Source organism: Nomascus leucogenys, chromosome 11 (genome assembly GCF_006542625.1).
Source record: "Nomascus leucogenys isolate Asia chromosome 11, Asia_NLE_v1, whole genome shotgun sequence".
NCBI lineage: Eukaryota > Metazoa > Chordata > Mammalia > Primates > Hylobatidae > Nomascus > Nomascus leucogenys.
The window spans coordinates 3,134,646-3,158,719 of NC_044391.1; the positions used below are offsets into that span (position 1 = coordinate 3,134,646).

Consider the following 24,074-nt stretch of genomic DNA (forward strand, 5'->3'; position numbering starts at 1 on the left):
GCTGACAGACACATCACTCCAGTCTCTACCTCCATATCACATGAGTTCTCCCTCGTAGGTGTGTCTTGGTCCAAATTTCCCTCTTCTAATGACAGACACCAGGCATTAGATTCAGGTCCACCCTAATCCACTGTGACCTCATTCTATTTCATTTGCAACAACCTCTTTCCAAATTAGATCACAGGCTGAGGTTCTGGGCAACACCTGAAGTTTACGGGGATGTTATTTAACCCAGTACATGTGCTAATCACTTCTATGTACTATTCCATATATTTCCCACAGCAGCACTGTGAAGTAGGTATAGGCATCACCCACACTGGATAAGAGAAGACCTAAAACTCATTGAGGCCAAGTAACCTGGCCAGGGGCACATGCAACACACAAGGCTATAGTGACAGTGAGGTCATGGCATGAGATACTACTTGTGTCGGATGACATAGCAGATCTGGAATCTGCATCTCTGTAGACCTGTGACTGCTTCTGGTCCCTATACTTACAATCTTCTGTCTCTACACAACAAAACAAACAGATGCGTGAAATAACTATACCCAAATAAATTCCCTCATTAACTATCCCAAATATTATGAGATTTCTCCTCTGAATTCAGATTCCTGAAATGTCTTTGAATATCTTTTGCAGGTATATAGTATGAACTTCTTGACAATAAATAATGTTCTGCAGCATGAAGTTCTGTAATCAACAGCATTAATTTTTACATAAAAATATTTTCTTCAAAGTTGAATAATTAGGGAAATGAAAATAAATGCAGCGAATTTAAATTTTGTTATCTTTTGAGGTCACAGACAGTTCTTGTCTTCCTCAGGGCTTATTTAGCTGTCAAGAATTTTTTTTTTTTTTTTTTTTTTTTTTTGAGACGGAGTCTCGCTCTGTCACCCAGGCTGGAGTGCAGTGGCGCGATCTCGGCTCACTGCAAGCTCCGCCTCCCGGGTTCACGCCATTCTCCTGCCTCAGCCTCTCCCGAGTAGCTGGGACTACAGGCGCCCGCCACCATGCCCAGCTAATTTTTCTTTTTGTATTTTTAGTAGAGACGGGGTTTCACCAGGTTAGCCAGGATGGTCTCGATCTCCTGACCTTGTGATCCGCCCGCCTCGGCCTCCCAAAGTGCTGGGATTACAAGGCATGAGCCACCGCGCCTGGCCAAGAATATTTTTAATTTCAGTTATTTAGTGAGCACTAACAGCATTGTGTAAGTCATTGTTCTTAAGTATCTTTAAACATCAACTCATAACATTTTTAAAATAAAAATTTTAAAATAACATTTTATTTTTAAAATAAAATGTTATTTGTGGTTTTAAAAAAAGTGTATCGTTTAGAAGATTTATAACTTTCAAAAGCAAAAGTATCCCTTAGTTCTATTTCAATATATATATAGCATTTTAATGAATTGTAGCATCAAGAGAAGTGAAAAAAAGCCTTTTAAGTTTAAATTATTGTTCCACTTAATTTTCTATACTATAGTATATAAATTACTCTTATCAGATAGCCTATTTTTCATATGTTGGCTAACCAATGGACAATGTATTGCCAAAGATAATCCAACAATCTTCACAGCTCTAGGAAATCTTATGTAGAATTGGTTGTACATTTACTCAAAACTTTTTTGGAATCATTGTCATCAGCTTTCTCTGTAAAGATAATCTCAAAAGCTTGACTGATAATAATTGCCACTGAGAAATAAAATTTCATTCTTTAACTGAAAACTTTATAAATTACCCTGAAACTATGTAAGTATATAAGTGACCTGTCAATGAGCAAAGTATAAGACAAACTATTACATCCTTCCTTTACTGAATAGTCTTCTTTTGATGCCAAGTCATAGAGATAAGATGCATTTTTTAGATTTATATTGTGACATGTGATTTAACACATGCTTAAATTGAAAGCACTATCAAAACCTAATACTTGGGCTTTAAAAAGTAATAAAATCATCATTTCTTTTTTTTTTTTTTTTTTGAGATGGAGTCTCGCTCTGTCACCCAGGCTAGAGTGCAGTGGTGCGATCTCGGCTCACTGCAAGCTCCGCCTCCTGGGTTCACGCCATTCTCCTGCCTCAGCCTCCTGAGTAGCTGGGACTACAGGCGCCCGCCACCACGCCCGGCTAATTTTTTGTATTTTTAGTAGAGACGGGGTTTCACTGTGTTAGCCAGGATGGTCTCGATCTCCTGACCTCGTGATCCGCCCACCTCAGCCTCCCAAAGTGCTGGGATTACAGGCTTGAGCCACTGCGCCCGGCCAAAATCATCATTTCTTAAGGCTGGAGCGTCCTTAGAGGCCATCTAGGTGACATTTGTCACTTTTTCAAGGAGGAAGCTGAAAGCTAAAGGTATTACCATTTACCTGTAGTTACACAGCCAGTTCAAGCAAAGCTTGGCCTAAAACTTCTCCTGAATTTCTACTTTAGTCATATGTACTAGGAACCCCGAAAATCTGAGACAGTTAATTTAGCAAGTTTATTTAGTAAGTTCATTTTTCCAAGGTTCAGGACGTGTGCCTGTGACAGCCTCAGGAGGTCCAGATGACATGTGCCCAAGGTGGTCAGAGCAGTTTGGTTTTATACATTCTAGGGAGACATGAGACGTCACTCAACCTATGCAAGATGAACACTGATTCTATCTGGAAAGGCGGGACAACTCGCAGCAAAGGCAGGAAGATGGGAAGGGGGTTTCCAGGTCATAGGTAGATAAGAGACAAATGGTTGCATTCTTTTTTTTTAAATTTTATTATTATTATACTTTAAGTTTTAGGGTACATGTGCACAATGTGCAGGTTTGTTACTGACTTTCTGATTAGCCTGTTCGAAGGAGACAATCAGATATGCATTTATCTCAGTGAGCAGAGGCATGACTTTGAATAGAATGGCAGGCAGGTTGGCCCTAAGCCATTCCTAGCTTGACTTTTCCCTTTAGCTTAGTGATTTGGGGCGCCAAGATTTATTTTCCTTTCACTGTACGTATTTGTTTATTCAGTTTTGTATTTACTTATAAGTCATATCCTGCAAACTTCCAGTAGAATATTGAAGGTAACATCATAGAAGATTTGTATGTGAAAATCCCATGAAAATAGAAAGAGAAACAACACACATGCCTAGACTTTGGATAAATTATCTAGACCTGCTGCCCAATACAGGAGCCACTAGCTACCTACCAGTGGCTCTTGAGTCCTTGAAATATTGCTCGTTAGATGTGTTATAACTATAAAATACACACCAGATATCTAAGACTTCACTTTTTTAAAAAAGAATGTAAAATAAAAACAAAATTCAACTTTGTTTGTATAGAAGATGCAGAGACGTTGTTCACTTGTTTTTTCTTGTATTGTCCTTCAAAACAAAACAAAACCAAAAAATCCCTTAGTACATAGTGTCTAAAGATATGTCATGAGGAGCTTTTCTTCAAGTAGCAAAGCCAGTGGGTCTGATTATGTCTACCTGTCTTCCATCTCTCTTGATATGCAATAAAAAAGGAAACAATGGAAAGAAAGACAGAGTATTGGGAACAGGGTACAAAGAGCAGGTATGCTCTTTTCATTTATATGGAATCCCTTCCCAAAAGACTACCTAAGATATTCAACACATCAGACTCTGCCTCCATATTTTTCATCTGTGGTCTGATGGGCCGGGTAAAGTTTCTTAGAATCAGCTGTCCGTAATTCTGGTTGCCTTTTCTTTGAATTGGGCCAGCATCAGTGGCATCACATGGAGAAGGGTGTTGGTTGAAGCTGGTGAAAGATCACTCCTTCCTTCCTTCCTTCCTTCCTTCCTTCCTTCCTTCCTTCCTTCCTTCCTTCCTTCCTTCTGACAGGGTCTTGCTCTTTTGCTCAGGCTGGAGTGCAGTGGCATGATCACAGCTCACTGCAGTCTCGACCTCCTGGGCTCAGTCAATCCTCCTGCCACAGACTCCTGGGTAGCTGGAACTACAGTCGCATGCCACTAGGCCCGGCTAATTTTTTTTTTTTTTTTTTTTTTAGAGATGGGGTCTCACCACCAGGCTAACTTTGATCTGCTGAGTTCAAGGGATCTGCCCACCTTGGCCCCTAAAAGTGCTGGGATTACAGGCGCGAGCCATTACCACGCCCGGCCTGTTCCTAATACTCTATTTTTCCCTGTTTCCTACAGATGATAATATAGAGTACAAAATTGGAATAAATCACACCAATTTCTTTAATATTCATCATCTCAAGTGAGCTTTCTACATAATGTGAAGAACAGGTTATTCAAAAATAGTTTTGGTCCAGACATGGCATGCACTCATGCTGTGTTGCTCTTAAGGGCACAGGTGTTGCCCTTCTGCCCCTGTAATCTTTGACCTTGGGCAAGTTGCACTACTGCACCTCATGCTGTGTCCTTGGCCAATTATCTCACAGAGCCATGGTTTCCTCAAATGTAAGCTGGAGATGGGTATACCGACTTACTCAGATATGAGTGTGCCTAGCACATAGGGGGATGGTCAGCAATGAGAGCTGCCTCTGCTGGAGTGGTTGGAACTGATTGAAGAAATGCCTTTATGCCCTGGCTACAATGACTTCCTGCTATATAAGATCATTCAGGCCGGGCACAGTGGCTCACGCCTGTAATCCCAGCACTTTGGGAGGCTGAGGTGGGTAGATCACCTGAGGTCGGGAGTTCGAGACCAGCCTGACCAACATGGAGAAATCCTGTCTACTAAAAATATAAAAATTAGCTGGGCATGGTGGTGCATGCCTGTAATCCCAGCTACAGCGGCTGAGGCAGGAGAATCGCTTGAACCTGGAAGGCGGAAGTTGCGGTGAGCTGAGATTGTGCCATTACACGCTAGCCTAGGCTACAAGAGCAAAACTCCATCTCAAAAAAAAAAAAAAAAGAAAAAAGATAATTCAATGTTAACTGCGTCATGCCAAGAGGTAAGATTCCCTCAACACTGCAGTGAGGAGCCTTATAGAATGTCCGTCCTCATTTGGCATTGCACATAAAAATGCAAAAAGAAACTTGAGAAAATTCTGCATCCCTTATTTGACAAAATCTGATCCTAACACCAGCTTCAACCAACTCCCTTCTCCATGTGATGCCACTGATGCTGGCCCAATTCAAAGAAAATGCAACCAGAATTACGGACAGCTGATTCTAAGAAACTTTACCCGGCCCATCAGACCACAGGTGAAAAATATGGAGGTAGAGTCTGATGTGTTGAATATCTTAGGTAGTCTTTCGGGAAGGGATTCCATATAAATGAAAAGAGCATACCTGCTCTTTGTACCCTGTTCCCAATACTCTGTCTTTCTTTCCATTGTTTCCTACAGGCGATAATACGGAGTACAAAATTGGAAGGAATCACACCATTAAGTTAATGATAATTGCTTTAATTTATTTTGACATTCATCCTAACCTTCTAAGTATCTCTAAGTATAATTCTAAGTATAATTCTCTAAGAACAATGCAGAGAAAGTCATGCTGCTCAGAGGAAGCATTCGAAATATTTTAGAATGAACTAACGCATCTCTTTCCCCTTGCAAGCTTTGTGTGGAAAGTGCCGTTTGGGTAAAGATATCAGTGAAGTTGGTGAAGCCTCCAAAGAGCTTTACTTTCGTTGTGTGTCTTTGCTGTTAAAAATCTTGTGAAGATACCGGGCACAGTGGCCCACGTCTGTAATCCCAGCACTCTGGGAGGCTGAGACGGGCCAATCACTTGAGGTCAAGAGTTTGAGACCATGCTAGCCAACATGGTGAAACCTCATCTCTACTAAAAATACAAAAATTAGCCAGGCATGGTGGCACATGCCTGTAGTTCCAGCTACTCAGGGGGCTGAGGCAGGAGAATCACTCAAACGTGGGAGGTGGAGGTTGCAGTGAGCCGAGATCATGCCACTGCACTCCAGCTTGGGCAACAGAGCAAGACTCTGTCTCAACAACAACAACAAAATTGTTAAGAAACAGAACTCAGATGTCAGCCAGGAGGGTTATCTGCACGCGGCATCTACATGTGCTCTCCATTTATAATCATCACCTCTGATGCTAAATAGGGCACATCTTTAGCTTCCTCTAACAAAGTCGACTCAATGCAGCGTCCACTGAAGTCTTCATATGTGAAAGGTAACTGGGAATGCCATTACATTTGTCACATTTTAAAATAACAAAAAAGATTAAAACCTGAAAATTTTTTATTAGACACTGTTTTTCCCAAAGGGAGATTATGATTCTCACCACTGCCATGCCTAGGGCCCCCAGCCTCTCTGCTTTTCTTTCTGCCCCTGCCTCTCTCTAGAGCACCATGAATTCCATTCAGTCTCTGGGATTGGAGACACTCTGTTGCTAAGCTTGTCCTTGGGGTCTCACCCTCTACCCCAAGTGGCTTATGAAAATATGTATTTCCGAACAGAGAACTTTCTCTAGGAGGAACTCTGGTGAATAACCTTCCCTCCACCTTGTTATGGCCTGTCTGTTTTGTGAGTCAAGCTCTGTGTCTTTGCAGATCGGAACCCAGCAGCCCTGATCATGGTTCATCAACGATTGAGCAAGACCTCGCTGCCCTGGATGCTGAAATGACCCAAAAGTTAATAGACTTGAAGGACAAACAACAGCAGCAGCTGCTTAATCTTCGGCAAGAACAGTATTATAGTGAAAAATACCAGAAGCGAGAACACATTAAACTGGTAAGCCTGAGAAACATGATTTATGTTTGTGCAACTGGAACTCTCTTATAGGAAACTTTGGATACTTTTGGATAACTAAAAGGAGACAAGGGCAGGTGTGACTGGCACCAACTTGAGAGATTGTTTAGGTGACACGGTATCCATCACACTATTATTTTTATAAGCCCCACTATCTTAGCATCTTTACCAAGCTTCTCTGTCTTCTGCCAATAAGGCTATATTTTATCATTTTTTTTTCACTAACTTATGTTAAGTTTATAATTGCTTTTGGGAATCTTTGAAATCTCATAAGCAAATAGAAAACACTTATCTTTGTTTAAGAAATTAAGAACATGTTGCAAACAAATTTTCCCTTTTTTTTTTTTTTGGTAGCACTGGGCTTTGTAAGAATTTTTTAAAAATTATACAGTCCACTCTTCTATATTTAGAAAAGTCAGTACCTAAATGGCCAACACAGAATGTTGGCTTCCCAATTCATAAGGCTCCCTGTGAAAGGAAATGCCATCCTCACCATTAATAATCAGTTTTATTTTCCAAAATGTTTTCTCATGAATTGAGACATTCTCCCCATTTTTGTTGATTCCTTTATACATAGTAGGGACACAATAAATATTTGTGACAGATAGATTAAATAAATTTAGCAATAAAATATCCTTGAAAACAAGCTTATGCCAAAACCAAAGAAGTAAGTAAGATTGATAGAAATTAAGGTAGTGTATTCAGAAGAAATGGGTTTTAAGAGATATTTGTATAAACTGTCCATTTCTTTGCTGAGGGTCTGTGCATATGAGAGAATTCTGAGCTGCTTCAGCTTGTAAGGTCGGAAGCCTATAGATGATTTAGCCATCACTGTGTAATAGGTGATTCCGTGGAATTCTGTTGTTCTGGTACAACAGTCCCCAGTGACTGTATGCAATGAGTAGATCAAAATCACATGAATTGCTTATTGAAAATCAAATTCTAACTAGGCCAGTTATTCTCAACCTGAGCATGCATCAGAATCACCTGGAGAACTTGTTAGAAGCGATTTTTAGGGCCTACCTTAAGTTTTCAATAGATCTCTCGTAGGGCTGGTGTTTTCATATTTCTGATCCCAGGACCAGACTTCAAGAACTACTGCCCAATACCTAAATGTGAGGCTCAGGATTTGCTTTTTAACAAGCCCCGCATGATTTCGAGGGGTTGCCTTATTTGTGAACTACTGAAATAAGATCAAAGCAGTGAAAGAATGGCTGGGCAGGGGTTGGATTGGGCATAGGGAGGGATTGCCTTGACAGACCTGAGAAAGTCAAAGTAAATTTTAACGGGCAATAATGGCTTTGAGACCCGGCTACAACCACTGCCATCTGACTTTCTCCAGCAACTCATCCCCAGTACTCCAGAACATAACAAAAATTAAAATAGTGGCCGTATACCAAACACTCACCATGGGGCTATATTCTGTGCTGAGTCATTTACAGGAAACAGCTTATTTAATTTTCACAATAACCATTAGAGTTTGGTACTATTGTCAGCCCCATTTTGCAGATAAAAAATGTATATAGCAAAATTTAGTGACTTTTCCAAGGTTCGACAACTAGAAGGTGGTGCAGTTGGGATTTGAACCTTGGTCCTCGGGTTCTAGAGCCCCTAGTTTATAACCATTGTGTAGATGCCTCTGCTAATTCAGGTTTCAAGCCAATGTCATCATAATGAAGGGAGTTGCACTGGTGTCCTGCTCACACAGAGAACACACAGCAAACTTCTTCATTATGATACCTGGAATGCCATGCCTGTCTCTCTTTAAACAGCTTTATTTCCCATATCATACAATTCACTCATTTTAAAGTGTGCAGTTCAATGGTTTTTGTATATTCATAGATACGTACAACCACCACCAGAATCAATTTTAGAGCATTTTCATCACCTTAAAAAGAAATACTAATAAATTAGGCATTCAGCCATTCATTCATTCCTTGAAACAAATGCTTATTAGACACCTGCTTGTTAAATATTTTTAAACAGTAGTAAATAAAAATAACAATCCTAGGCTTTATGGAGCTTATATTGTAGAAGGATGAGTCAGATCATAAAATAAGTTGGTAAAATATGTAGTATGTTAGGTAGTAATAAGGGCTTAGGAGAAAAACAGTAACAGAAATGGGGGAATAAGGAGGGGCAGTTTGGGGAAGGATGATGAGTATGCTTGGCAACTTTAAATAGAGTAGGCAGAGAAAGGTTTATGCAGAAGGCAACATCTGAGTTAAGAGGTGAAGAACTGACAATAGCCAACACAGGGAGGAGGATTCCTCCAGGCAGAAGGATTGGCATGCAGAGACTCTGAACTGGAAATGGGCCTGAGCGTTGGGGGAACAGCAGGGTGGCCCTGCCTGAAGAGGATTATAGGGCATCAGGTCAGAGAGATGGGACTTTTGAGGTGGGAGACAGATCTTTTGGGGTCTTTAGGCCTCTGTGTCTTCACTAGGAGTGAGGTGGGAGCTGTTGGAAGCTTTTGAGCAGAGGATTGATGTGATCTGAAGAAACTTCCACAAGGACCACTCTGGGGCTGTGCTTCCTAGTACATTATGGGAAGTGGTCTCCTAGGAAACAGCCGTCCCAAAGTTCAGGCCAACAGCAGCCCAAGGGATTAAGGAGTCCTGGGGTCTCCAGCAGATGACTCAAGTTTACTAACAGGTTGAATGTTGCTTAGAAGTCTGGACATCCCAGCTGGGTGCGGTGGCTCACACCTGTAATCCCAGCACTTTGGGATGCTAAGGCAGGTGGATCACCTGAGTTCAGGAGTTCAAGACCAGCCTGGGAAACATAGTGAAACCCTGTCTCTACTAAAAATACAAAAATTAGCCAGGCATGGTGGTGGGTGCCTGTAATCCCAGCTACTCTGGAGGCTGAGGTACAAGAATCACTTGAACCCAGGAGGTGGAGGTTGCAGTGAGCCGAGATCACGCCATTACACTTCAGCCTGGGTGACAGAGCAAGACTCCATCTCAAAAAAAAAAAAAAAGGAAGTCTGGACACCCCAGTATTAGTCCATTTTCATGCTTCTAATAAAGACATACCTAAGACTGGGCAATTTGAAGGAGGTTTAATTGGACTTAAACTTCACCGTGACTGGAGAAGCCTCACAGTCATGGCAGAAGACAAGTCACATCTTACATGGATGGCAGCAGGCAAAGAAAGAGTGCTTGTGCAGGGAAATTTCTCATTTTAAAACCATCAGATCTCCTGAGATTCACTATCATGAAAACAGCATGGGAAAGACTTGCCCCCATGATTCGGTTACCTCCCACCAGGTCCCACCCACAACATGTGGGAATTCAAGATGAGATTTGGGTAGGACACAGCCAAACCATATCACCGACTATAATCATCTGGAGTTTCCCCAGGGCCCCAACCCTTGGGCAAGACCATTCCCCAAGGAAAGACACATGTCAATTCAGAAGAGAGGTGGCAGAGTGAGAGGGAAGCCTAATACTCACGGGAGATTCCCGAAAGAGGAATTCAGAGTACAGATGAAAACAGAAGCCAAAACATCCCAAGAAGGCCTCTTGGGGAGATTTGAGCTGCAGAAATAGGGTGCCGAAGTCACAAGAAAGTCATGCAAAACCTAAACATCCCAGGAACAATGACTGAGCACGAGGCACCATATGGAATCCCACTGATGAGGGTGTGGAAAGCAGCTCAGGAGCTTTTCTCCTGGAGGAGAAGGTTCGTTGGGAATTGGGGAAAACCAGCTGAGCTTGTAGGTGGGAAAATTGCACTTGAGGAGCTAGGGAGGTGGTAGAAATCCTACTAGAGGTGGCAACTCTACCATATGCCCTTCCACTTCCTTCTTCCTAAGAAGGAATGTGAGTACACGTTGTAAAAGTTTTGAAGACTGTTCAGAGGGACATAAATACATGCCCAAGCCAAATGTAAGCCACTCACTCAAAGTGCTCACCCCTGCACCACTGTGATTGTGGATTTGGGTTTCAGATAAAGCCCCAGTGCCTGTTACACACACCCTATCCTGGCCTTGTTAGGAAGGCTAAAGCCTGAATATCTTGGAATTAGAACCACACAATGTTTATTTTATGGCCATTTGGGAGCATTTACAATTTTTACTACCTGCCTTTAGCTGTGACGTGTGTGCCAAAGCTTCCTACTGGCTCCATTTGTAATAATCAGAGATTGTTCTGTCAGGAAATCTTTTGACTAAAAGGCACCCAGAAGTGTTAGTTCTATCTTTGCTGGTGGTTCTAAATAATGAACAGGCCTCCCAGGCTAAATTAGACAAACCAAAGTGTAATTAAAAAAGAAGTAAGCCCCAGGTTAAAAGAAGTATTTGGGTGATGAGGAAAATTAAGCCGACAGTATTTCATCTCCCAAAATTGCTTTGGGGATTAAATACCAACGTGCTTTGGTGAAGGATTATGCATTTCAAATGCCACATCCACAGTTCAAGAATTAAGAAAGAAAGCATGGCATCCATAAACTCCCTGTCAAATGTTTATTGAAAACTTAATATTTGCACAACATTCTGATAGACACTGGAGATGAAAATAAATAAAACACGGTCACCACACACACGCAGGGGGTGTGTATAATAAACAGTACTAAGAAATGAAATAACAAAAGCAGGAAAAAATGGATATGAAAGCACAGATGTAACTATTTGCCTAACTCTATCAATTGATAAGCACCTAGAGGATGTTTTTCATGTAATTGTTCATATCATCGTAGGAGATGTAAAATGCACACCAAGCTCTGTAGACTCTACTTCTGTGCAAAAAAAAAAAAAAAGAAAAAAAAAGGGATCTGTGTCCCTAGAGCTCTACATCTAAATAACTCTACAGTCTGTCTACTCAAAGTGTGAAGTGTGGGCCCTGAATCACCTAGGAGTGTGTTAGACATGCAGAGTCTCAGGCCCCACTTCAGACCTGTTAAGTCAAAATTTGCATTTTAATAGGATTCCCAGATGACTTGTTATATGGTCAAGTTGAAGAAACAGTTTTAGAGTGTGTATCATTGCTCCAAATGCATTTTAGAGTAAGCCTACAATTTCTGTTATTTGAAATGGGAAATACAGTGAGCTCTTTACAGCTTGGTCATCAAGTTGAGTGTATTATCTGTTGGTGGCGAAGTCATAGTTCCTGTGGAAATCACCCCTGTGGTTCCCTCCCTACATCCACAGTAGAAGGTACTGGTTGCTTTAGTTGGAAGTGAGTGAAAATAAAGATGGAAGTTCCTCCACCCCATTCAAGTGCTTGTGCTCCATGATATCTCTCAATGAACAGCTTGGGGGTCTGTAAACCCCAGGTAAGGACACTTGCTCCAGAGAAGAACTACAGGGTGGGGAATCTGTTCTAATTCATTTATCTGTTTTTCATCAACTGCCACTGGTTAAACCTGTGTTTCGTCTATACCATTAGGGTAAGGTTTTAATTTTGAAAGTGACTTTGGTGAGGGGTGGAAATTCTTAGGGATTTACCTGAGGGTCCCCAATCACTCTGGGTATTCAGCTCTAGCATCGCATTCTACTAAACACCCACAACCCAGTGAGCAGGGATTTTGTGGTAATGTTAAGGAGTTTTTGCTTCTCAGCCACAGATGTGCTTGACCCACCATTTTGTCTTCTTTCTTCTTCCTCCTTTTTAGCGGCTTCACAAAGAGATTTCCTCATTTCTTTCGCAGTCACCATATGCGTTATCCTCTGCAGAGCCTTGCTTTGCTTCACTTTGCTTTGCTTCCTGTCTTTTCTCCCCTTTCCCATATCTCCCACATGTTCTAATCATATCCATTCACCTCTTTCTTTACATCAACCTTAATGGCTCACGTTCTTCTTACAATCCTCGTGTCTGTCGCACCAGCAATCATTCCAGGACCCCAAACCAACCTTAGTACCATCAAACTGAGTTCAGCCCCAGAAAGTTAAAAAGTTGTGTTTCAGACTGCAAGCTCTGGGCAGATACTGATCAGCTATGAATAGACAGGCCCATCAGGATGTGAATGGTGTTGAGTTGGGGGTCTAGGGTCATATATCCTCATTTCAGGCCACTGTTCCTCCACCGAGTCACTGCATGACCACCTGAAAGTCAATTTTCTCACCTGTTCAATGGAGATAAAAATATCTCTTACCTCATGAAACTGTAAGGAGGAACAACAAGATAATGCACCTAAAATATTGTTTTTAATGAAAGCCTTTTTCTGTACAATACCTGAATTGACTAGGAAATCTATACACACTTCAAATATAAATATGTATTACAGTTTTTTATATCCTGCTACAGCTTGAGGGAACTCATTGTCTCTCTTTGAATGATTTCTACAAGCACCATGTGCTCTCCCAGCTATCTGGGAGACTCACTTGAATGTTCTCCTTTCTGTGGTTGCCTACATGAAGAATATGTGCCAGGAGTAATTGCAGTGTCAGGAAGTATCCCCACTGTCAGTTGTGGTAGTGCTATCTGTCTTCCTCTGATATTCGGACTTTACATAGGGTCATTTTTTTTTTTGAAAAACAAATAATTTAGCTTTCCCAAAAAATGTTGCATTTTCTACTAAACAAGAAATGACAAATAAGCAAAATATTTTAGTAGTGAAATGTGAAATAAAATAACTGTCAACATTTTTGTCAACTTTCCTGATTATTACCCTAATGGGATTCACACACACACACAAACACACACATACAAAGATCCAAGTCCATATAGTTTTCAATTTGCTTCTTTTACTTAGTATTATGTCATGGTGATTTTTCATGTCATGCTTTTTAATGCTTTTTCATGGCTTCATATTACTTTATTGTATGAATGTAGCTTAATTTATTTATCTAGTTCTCTACTCGAGGTGGTGTATTAGTCCATTTTCACACTGCTGATAAAGACATACCCAAGACTGGGCAATTTCTACCCAAACTATGAGTTTTAATTGAACTCATAGTTTCACATGGCTGGGGAGGCCTCACAATCATGGCGGAAAGCAAGGAGGAGCAAGTCACATCTGACGTGGATGGCAGCAGGCAAAGAGAGCTTGTGCAGGGAAGCTCCCCATTATAATACTATCAGATCTTGTGAGACTTATTCGCTATCACAAGAACAGCACAGGAAAGACCCACCCCCATAATTCAATCAACTCCCACCAGGTCCCTCCCACAACACATGGGAATTATGGGAGCTACAAGATGAGATTTGGGTGGGGTCACAGAGCCAAACCATATCAGGTGGCAACTCCACATTGAATAGAAGCCTTGGTCAGACTTTCACATTCATTTTTTCTTTGCTCAGCAAGGAAAAAAAATTTCAAAGATTATTATAACATTGAGACTCAAATAAGCAGCTATTTTAATATAAGTTCTATTTAGCTATGGAAATTTTAAAAATAATAGTTTTATAGGTGTGAAAGAATATCCCATAGAATGATCAAGATGCTTGCCCTTTTTGTCCAAGACTTTCTCCTTCCGAAAAGAGAAGGGAGTTAGTAGAGATTGTAACTCTGGGTGGACAGGGCCCTCTCTGTCTTCTCACAGAGAAAGGTTGGACCATCAATACTAGCATAGTACTGGCACATAGTAGGTAAATATTCTTTGAATGAATGGTCAGGTCACACTCCCATGTAAACATCTTCCTTGTTTTTGCTTTTGTTTTTGTTTTTTTAGAGACCAAGTCTAGCTTTGTTGCCCAGGCTGGAGGGCAGTGGTACAAAGACTGCACTGCAGCTCCATCTCCTGGGCTCTAGTGGTCCTCCTACCTCAGCCTCCCAAGTAGCTGGGACTACAGGCATGCACCACCATGCCCAGCTAATTTTCTCTATTTTTTAAGAGACAGGTCTCACTGTATTGCCCAGGTCGGTCTCAAACTCCTGGCTTCGAGGGATCCTCCTGCCACTACCTTGTTTTCAAATTGTCAGTGATGTGCTTGCTGTGTAGATCATTACTTAGTTTGGATGTTTTGTAAATTAATTTCTTGTAGAAGAAAAACAATGTATGGTGAAAATCCAGAGTAAATGCTTTGACTAACAGGAAAGAAAGAGGCATCTTCTTTAGACATTAGTGGAAGGGAAAGGAAGATGTGTTGAGCCTAAAGTATGAATATTCTAGACTCGGCTTTTTGCCTGTGTTCCAAGATTATCCTTCTTAGAAGAGACTCCAAACATACAAATTTCTGTCCACATATTTTTTATCCCTTTTGAGTTAGAGTCGAGAAATTATTCTTCTCCGTGGAAACCATTTGCTTTGCCCTCAAATGACTAAACCAAGTGAAATGTAGCAGAGTTGAGAACAAGTGTGAAGTTTTATTCCCCAGGGCCTTTCTTTTAACTCCTTAAAAGGTTTGGAACATTGAGCTGGGAGAGTTATCATGAATGGCAAACAAACCAGCAAAGTAATTGAAATGTGTCTGTTCCTTTGGGACAGAAAAAAAAAATACCAAAAATGAAAATTAAATGTTGTTTACTACCATTCAGTTTACCACATACCCTCTTAATTTATTTCCTAGGAAGTCCAAGTGAATTTTTGCTTCTTCTCTACCTTTGATAGTCAGTTTACTTTCAGAGTTTTGTGACTAATAAATGATTGAATGGCTCTTTGAACAGAGGCAGCCTGCTGATAAATACACCAAAAGTTGGTATACCTTGCCTTTAGGTTAGTCAAAAAGCACTTCAACAATTTTATGAAAAATCACTCTTCTGGGTACTATTTTCACATCTTATGCAGTAAGAACTTTGAGCCCAAAACACAGAAGTTTATCTTGTTTAGAGATTAAGCAGAGTTGTTTTATTTCTGTTTTTGTTTGTTTTTATTTTGTCCTTATTCTTTTGATTGCAAGCCACAGAATTCCATGCTGGACTAACTTAGGCCAGAAGGGTATATACTAGAAAAGTACAAAAGGTATATCACATAAAAAAGGGGGCTGTCCAAACTCTGCCCCTGCTTTTCTCTGCATATTAGTGTTATTCTTTTCCAAAGTGGCAGACAGACTTCCCCTTGATAGAAAATACAGGCACAGCCGGGCGCGGTGGCTCACGCTTGTAATCCCAGCACTTTGGGAGGCCGAGGCAGGCGGATCACGAGGTCAGGAGATCGAGACCACGGTGAAACCCCGTCTCTACTAAAAATATAAAAAATTAGCCGGGCGTGGTGGCGGGCGCCTGTAGTCCCAGCTACTCGGGAGGCTGAGGCAGGAGAATGGCGTGAACCCGGGAGGCGGAGCTTGCAGTGAGCTGAGATCGTGCCACTGCACTCCAGCCTGGGCGACAGAGCAAGACTCCGTCTCAAAAAAAAAAAAAAACAAAAAAGACAGGCACTGATCTCTTCTGAGTTTTATTTCTCCATTGACATGTAGGAAAAATCTTGGGGAAAACCTTGTTTGGGTCCTATGATGACCAAGCCTGTAACCAGAAGTCAGAGTATGACTGACCCAACTTGGATTAATGCCTCTCCTGGACCAATTACCTTGACCAAGAGATGGAGGGTAAAAAATACAGCAGCTCCCAAGGGAAGCATGTGGGAGAGGCCATTCTCAGAAAGCAGAGGAAGTTCTTCCTGGAGAAGTAGTTAGTATTGGGTAGAGAAAACTACAGTGTACCTCAAATCCTCTTTTTGTAGCATAAAAAAGAGATTAAATTATTGATGCCCGTATAAAATCCCATTGCCAATTTAATGTGAGTTGGACAGCAGTGGCATACTATTTAATATTAACAAAATCATAATATTAATTATTCTGTCTCCTGGAGCTTCAGTAGACAAAATTTAAATAAAAATGGTAAATGCCATATGGGCAGAATTTCAGTAATAGTGAGGGTCTTCTAAAAAATAGCTGAGGTTGGGCTCGGTGGCTCACAACTGTAATCCCAGCACTCTGGGAGACTGAGAAGGGCAGATCACATGAGGTCAGGAGTTTGAGACCAGCCTGGGCAACATGGTGAAACCCTGTCTCTACTAAAATTACAAAAATTAGCTGGGTATGGTGGCACACGCCTGGAATCCCAGCTATTCGGGAGGCTAAGGCACGACAATCCCTTGAACCCAGGAAGTGGAGGTTGAGGTGAGCCGAGATTGCACCACTGCACTGAAGCCTGGGCAACAGAGTGATACTGTGTCTCAAAAAAAAAAGCTGAGATGAGCAGAGGTGGGGCTGTGTAGTAAGGCACTATGGGGGAGATGAAGGTGAACTGAGCACAGTAGGATATTTACATATTTTACATATTAAACAGAGATATCCTTTTAAAACATATACTCCTTGGGATTCTAGGGAAGCACCATTTTCATTTAATTGCATGCAAAAGCCTCAGTTTAAAAAATTCACCTGGATTTCACATTAAGATGCTTTTTCCTAAAGGAACAAAATTTAGCTTGTTAAACACCAAACCTATATAATTTTAAAAGTATTTCCAATAAGGCAGCCTGTGGCTTGAATGTGAGCTTTCATAGCTATCACTGAGGTTGGGTCCAGTGTAGTTTTGAAACTTAGAAGATTTCATCCACAATCATTTTTTTCAGTGCCTATTTTGTATAGCGCCTGGGATTCTAAACATTTATTAAGAATGGAAGGTTGAAATGGTGACATCCCTTTGTGGGAGCAATAAGAAGGTATTTACATACAAAAGGTATGTCTGTAAATGATACCCTATAGGAAAAGCCAATTAGGGGGCCAACGCCCAGAGTTATCTGGGCAGTCAAAGGGGAGAATCACCTAAGGCTGTCTTAGAAAGGGAAGGGGCAGAGAGAAATTGAAATGGTTTCTTCCAGATTGTCTCCATCTTCCACAACCACCTAGACAATGCTTTTCAAACTCTAATGTGCACTCAAATCTCCTGGGAATTTTGTTGACCATGTAGATTCTGACTTAGCTGATCTGGAGTAGGGCCTGTGAACTTACATTTCTAATGTGCTCCCTGGTGATGCTCTTGCCACTGGTACCTGGACCACACTTTGAGTAGCAAGATCTAGAAAGCCAGGTCATCAGCTCAGAGTTTCTAGAACAGTGCCTGCTATTTAGTAAGTGTTTAATAAATATTCATTGCATCGTGGCTGAATCGAATAGTTTAGATAAGTGTGTGTTCTGGGACCACAGGAGGTGGGAACTAGTTCTACAAGGGGTAAAGGGCAAATGCAGGGGGTGTGATGGGAGCCAAGATGGAGGCAAGAGGACACAGCAGACAGGGAACTTCTGGGGAGCCTGGAGGGAGTGCGGCACTGACAGTGGTGTGGAGCCTGACACCAAACCAACGTGAAAGTCAGAACTGAATGGGAGAAGGTCTGTGAGTTCTCAAGCTTAGTCTCATCATTGACTAGATGCCGATGCTGCTAAGGATGAGGGCAGTAGGTGGAAGGAAAACAGTACATGTGAGCAGTGAGCAGATGCTGGCGTAATCAAGAAAATATTCTGAAGTCAGGGGAATGATAGAGATGAGAACATGGAAACAGGAATATAATTGTTACTGAATTCAAAAGAGTTGCTGGGAGACTTAGCAGTGGCTTGTAGAATGAGGGAGGGTCCACCAAGACAACCTCCCACTTCAAGTCTGGCACAAAGCATCCAAATCACCTCGGGAGATTTTGAGAATATTGATTCCCAGGCCCTACCCCTAGACATTTGGAGTCCATAGGTCCTGGAATCTGTATTTGTAAGAAGTTCCCCCACGTGATTCTGATGTTGCAGCCAAGGAAGGTGATCCCTGGATAACTCTCTGTAACTCCTTCAAGTGATTGGAAGAGGAGAAAAGCCCTCTAGGGAAGGGAAGGTGCTAGTGAGAGGACACTTTCAGCTAAATAGAGGCATTGCAGGAGACCCCAAGGAAATGGCCAGAGTCTTTGCACATTGGAATTTTACATCTAGACAGCTTGATAAATGGCATGACTACAAAGTAATGCCTCATGATTTCTTTAACTGTGATAATCATGATTAGGCAATCCCTTTTGAATGATCAAATAGGCTTTCTGCTGGCCCAAGTCCTAGTTAATATTTGTTCAGATTTAATCCACTTCACAGATGAATGCATCAAATTTCATGATAATTTTAAATGAATGTGGATTCCATATTGTAATTCTCTTGCAAGCCATGCAACCTTATTTGTCTGGGTTTGTACCCATCTCAGCCACTTACCAGCTCTGGGGCCCTGGGCCCGGAACTTGAGCCAGGTGTGTCAGCGTGTTCTTATGTAAAACAAAAATAATAACACCAACTGCATAGGGCAGTTCTCAGAATTAAATAAATACATGTGAATCTTTTGTTTTTTTGAGATGGAGTTTTGCTCTTGTTGCCTAGAGTGTGCCCAGAGTTGCTGGAGTGCAGTGGTGCAATCTCGGCTCACTGCAGCCTCTACCTCCTGGGTTCAAATGATTCTCCTGCCTCAGCCTCCCAAGTAGCTGGGATTACAGGCGCCTGCCACCAGACCCGGCTAATTTTTTTTGTATTTTTAGTAGAGACAGGGTTTTACCATGTTGGCCAGGCTAGTCTCAAACTCCTGACCTCAAGCGATCCACCTGCCTCGGCCTCCCAAAGTGCTGGAATTAAAGTGTGAGCCACCGTGCCTAGCCACATGTGAATCTTTTAAAACTATGCCTGACATATAGAAATTATCAGTTAAAGTGTTGTAGGACCCTATCCTTAGCTCAGCTAAAGACGGGGTCCTTGTCACATGGCCACAAAAAGTTAGGCTTGAAGACAATTTGAAGAGCGAGGAGGACAGGGTTTTATTGTGTGAAAAGGAAAAGAGGGAAACAGGTTCTCTCCGCAAGGCTGGAGTCCCTGCTAGTGTGCTTCCCACCTTGCAGATTGAATTCCAAGTTCCACCCAGGAAGAGGAGTGGCCAGGCTCCTCCCTGCTGCAAATGGGGTGGATTTCTGTGGCTCCACCTCAGTGTGCATTCCTCCCGGTGAGCAGGCCCGTTGGAGTTTTTCCGGGGACCCCCTTATACTTGGCTGTCTCAAAAGTTTGTGGTATTATGATTTGTCTTGTCACTATTACAGCTACCACTTGTACAAGACTAGTCAACTTAGCTTGCATTATATGTTTTTGGGAAAGAGAATCTCCATCTATAGGAAAAGCAGTGGGAGCTTTCAGAGGATGTCCACACCATCTATGGTGCTCCAGTAAGAAGGGTTGAGTCCAATTGCTACAGCCACCTGAAAACCTTGCAGAAGGTTCTCCAGGTTCCTCATGAGGAAAAAAGGAAAAGATTAGCAGGCAGAATTACCTTTATGTAACTGGCAAACACTTACTGGGCATCAAGTGAATATTAGGAATTGTGCAGAGTACCAAGGATACAAAAACACAATTGATGCCTCCTTGGGGCTTGATTTGATAATAGATGTATGACAATAAATACTTGTGTTCACAGTGATGTAGTGACAGTTCAATGAAAGCACAAAGAGAATTTCTGATGTTCTTTATATCTACTGGAAATTACCCACGCAAGAACATAAATGTCAACTTCTAAGATGGGAAACTCATGTCATCCTCAAAGCAATTCGACAATGAATGATAGTTGTGAGCCAAGAATTATAACTTGCTGTTGATTATAACTTACATTTGTGTCATACTTATTTTTATTTTGACCTTCACAGTACCTCCAAGACATAAAGATAGTGATTAACTGAGAAAATGTAGGTTCTGAAAATGTAGGGTCTTGCCCCAAATTTCACTTTTAAGAAGTCATAGGGTAGAGATTGGAACCAGGTCTACACTGTAAGTTGTCTTCGCACTGAGCTGGGCTATAGTAACTGCCACAACAATCTAATGAATTGTTTAATTAAAAAGAGATAATAAGAAGAATTTCATGTTAAAACCCATAAGCCTAGATAATATGATGGTTCTAAATTGTCCTCATTGCCAATGTTAGATGTCTGACAACTTTAACTATTGTGAAACATCCATCACAGATTTTCTAACTATAGATTCTGTTGTTTGAGGGAGGTGGGAAGGAAGCTCTGTTTGTGATCATTTGAAATAGCAAACTGACATTTTCTTTTTCCAGCTTATTCAAAAGTTGACGGATGTCGCAGAAGAGTGTCAGAACAATCAGTTAAAGAAGCTCAAAGAAATCTGTGAGAAGTAAGCCTTCATTCCCATTACAATTGACATGTGCATCTAAATTTATTCAACACAAATTCTCATCTGATTTGCCTTTTTTCTCTTTTACTTCCGTTGTGACTTCAGAGAAAAGAAAGAATTAAAGAAGAAAATGGATAAAAAGAGGCAAGAGAAGATAACAGAAGCTAAATCCAAAGACAAAAGTCAGATGGAAGAGTAAGTCAAAATGTCCCTTCTCCCCAACAGTTCACCTGGGAATTGTTTTATTCTGTACATCAGAGTCACAGGTTCATAACCAGTCACAGACTCCTTTGTGAAGTTTCTCCTCTACTCAGCCTTTCAAAAGATTCTTTTGGTAAGGTTTTTAACAGGGAAGGCTCAAACAAAGAGTGGTTCAATAAAGGAGTGAGGCACACCCAGGGCCTTTTAGATAAAGAGTAAGCAAAGAGCTTCCCTCAGGGAAAGGCTAAATCCTCACTTCCTACCCATGACCTTCCTGGCATTTAGTGAAAACAGAGCCTGTGCCTTGGGAGGAACCTGACCTTTGTCCTGAGGCTGGCAGATTATACCTTTCTTGTAGCAGTAATAAGAATGTTGCTATGACGATGGGTGGCCGGGCAGAGGCTCTCCTCATTTCCCAGATGGGGCGGCCGGGCAGAGGCGCTCCTCACTTCTTTGCTCACACTTGTAATCTCAGCACTTTGAAAGTCCTAGGTGGGAGGATCGCTTGAGGCTGGGAGTTCAAGAGGGGCCTGGGCAACACAGGGAGACTCTGTCTCTACAAAAAAATTTTAAAATTAGCTGGGTGTGGTGGCGCACACCTGTATCCCCAGGTACTCAGAAGGCTGAGGCCGGAGGATGGCTTCAGCGCGGGAGGTCAAAGCTTCAGTGAGCCGTGATGGTGCCACTGCACTCTACCCTGGGCAACAGAGCGAAACCTTGTCTCCAATAAATAAATAAATAAAAATAAGGAAAAAAGAAAAGGAATGTTGAGAGTTCTGTAACCTTTCATCTAGAAGTCTGAGATTCCCATTTGTCAATTTTGGATGAGTTGGTGTGATGATGTATTCATCATTTGCTTTTAGGGAGAAGACAGAGATGATCCGGTCGTATATCCAGGAAGTGGTGCAGTATATCAAGAGGGTACGTGGGCTCATCACGCGCTTTCCTTTGCGAACCATGTGTGAACATCTGGTGAGCTCGCTGTGAGCTTCTGGAAGGAAATGTCATGCCTTGTCATATCTTTTTATCACTAGCACCTAGCAGAGCTGTTTCACAGGGTGGGCACTCCTTAATCAACATTTCTGCAAGTTGAATTGCAAACCACTATGTAAAAGGATTCACCTAAAAATAGACACTTGAGTCATTTCCAAAGTCAAGAGCCCAGAAACATATTGTAAATGATAGTTTTCCCAAAAGAACCTTTAATTGTCGTCAGTGATAGAGATGATGGCAACCTCGAAGGGCTGTCCTCTTTTTTTTTTTTTTTTCAATTTAATGTCATAGAAATGTTTACATATTTATAAAAAGGTAAGAACAGTACAGTCCATTGATCACCACCTCCCACCCTTATGTTCCTGTCACCTAGCTTCAACACTTACTACAGTTTCCTATACTTGTAAGTGTAGTTCTTGATCAGGAGATGAAATAATCAAATGTAAGCCATAGATCTGAAAAGCTTTCAGTATTCTCTGAAAATGTACACTTTTAAAAGTTTAGATGAAAATAATGTTTCTTGTAACTTTTCTTATAGCTAGAAGAGGCGCAAAGTAAACGGCAAGAAAAACTCGTAGAGAAACACAAGGAAATACGTCAGCAGATCCTGGATGAAAAGCCCAAGGTAAGCGGAACTGAATTAAAATACACAATTATTTTATTTGATTTCCATTTAGTAAGAATAAAACCTTGCTAGTTTACGTAAGTACCTTGTACACAGTCTCAGATCAGTTCTTGCATATGAAACCCTTATCTTTCTCAATGAAAGTAAAAATATAGCAATATTCAGTAAGCATTTATCATCACCTGGTGAACTTTTAAAAACTGCAAATGTGCAGAACCCAGCCCCAGAGATTTGGCTTTAACTAATCTGGGGTATGGCTCAGACAAAGGTATTTTTATAGTCCCTTTCCCCTGGAGAATCAGAGACTAACCAAACCTTCAGTTTGGATACTACTAATTAACTTCTGTTCTAAATAGCTGATGTAATGTTGTAATGCCACCCTCTGTCCAGCAGAGGATGCCCTGCACCAAAATCACTTTGGTTTTTATCCAGCAAAATAGTCTCCTAAATCAGAGAAAAGCAAATCTTTTGTTTCCCATAGTAACAGTTGATTGGGGCTCTGCTTTAAAATTATCTTATGTTCATTGTTTGGTTAAAATTAATTGTCTCATGAATATTAACTTTGAATGAACTGAATATCTGTAGATGAAATACTTTGAGATTAGCAAATGGCATCTCAGTTTTAGAACATTCCTTTCATTTTGATTCATCACTGAATAGTTTTCTGTTTGTGGAAATTGTGTTTTTCAATTTTCCTGCCCTTCTATTTTCAATTTAAAATATCGACGCTAAAAAGTACTGCCATTCCACACAAGTATTTTTTGTGTCCTCAAAGTTAAAAAACGTTAGTTTTATTTAATTGTATGTTTCATTCACCAATTTACTTCTTATAGATTTCTTGTGGATAATTCTAAATATGTTTTCATGGTTCTTTGTGCTCTTATGCTTTCATATTTATTATATAAGACATTTATTTAATATTTTTAATTTCTAAGTTTTTAGGGTTGGCAATATAGATTCTCAAGCAAGAATTAATAATTACTTAGATATGGTGCTAATTTTTATGTTTCTCATATAAACATATAATGTAGATCTTCTCAGCCACCCTGTCAGGTTGATTATGCACTAATAAAGTGGAATAATTTTTAACATAATTTCAGAAATTGCTATACTTTCCAATCAGGATTGATCTTTTTAAAATGCTCAAATTATTTAGAGCAAAAGATCCAGTTTGACTGAAATTTAAGAAATACGTTAATAATAATCGGTCTCAGGTGATATATTCAGATACATACATTTCTAATCTATGCTGTCTGGATTTAAATTTGTCATTACTTTGTACACTGACAGAATAGACTTTGCTCATAGTTGATGGCTCAGCTAGTTTTTGTATTTCAAAAAAATTTAGGGAATATGGTTCTTTTCAGAGTTTCATTTTGCTTTGTGTGTGTGTGTGTGTGTTTTGGTTCAACAATGTTAACTATTTTACTTACAGATAAAATGTGAATGTAAAATCATTACTGTATTTAAATTCTATAACTCTCAGTATCAATAACCCATACAAAGATTTTCATGTTACTGCTCTAGGTCATCATGATTAAAATCAACCTCAGTAAATGTGGAAGCACCCTTAAACTTCTT

The 24,074-nt window shown here is 40.8% G+C and overlaps 1 protein-coding gene across 5 annotated transcripts in view; it reads left to right on the top strand.

Annotated features, from left to right (window-relative positions):
- PLCB1 (phospholipase C beta 1) overlaps positions 1-24,074 on the top strand; it is a 787,620-nt gene that overhangs the window by 629,122 nt on the left and 134,424 nt on the right. For all 5 annotated transcript variants that reach the window (XM_030821960.1, XM_003252590.4, XM_003252589.3 and 2 more), the window contains 5 exons: positions 6,464-6,644; positions 20,598-20,674; positions 20,780-20,869; positions 21,739-21,796; positions 22,407-22,493. In XM_030821960.1, coding sequence (XP_030677820.1) covers positions 6,464-6,644; positions 20,598-20,674; positions 20,780-20,869; positions 21,739-21,796; positions 22,407-22,493 — 493 coding nt within the window. The remainder of the gene's footprint in view (positions 1-6,463; positions 6,645-20,597; positions 20,675-20,779; positions 20,870-21,738; positions 21,797-22,406; positions 22,494-24,074) is intronic.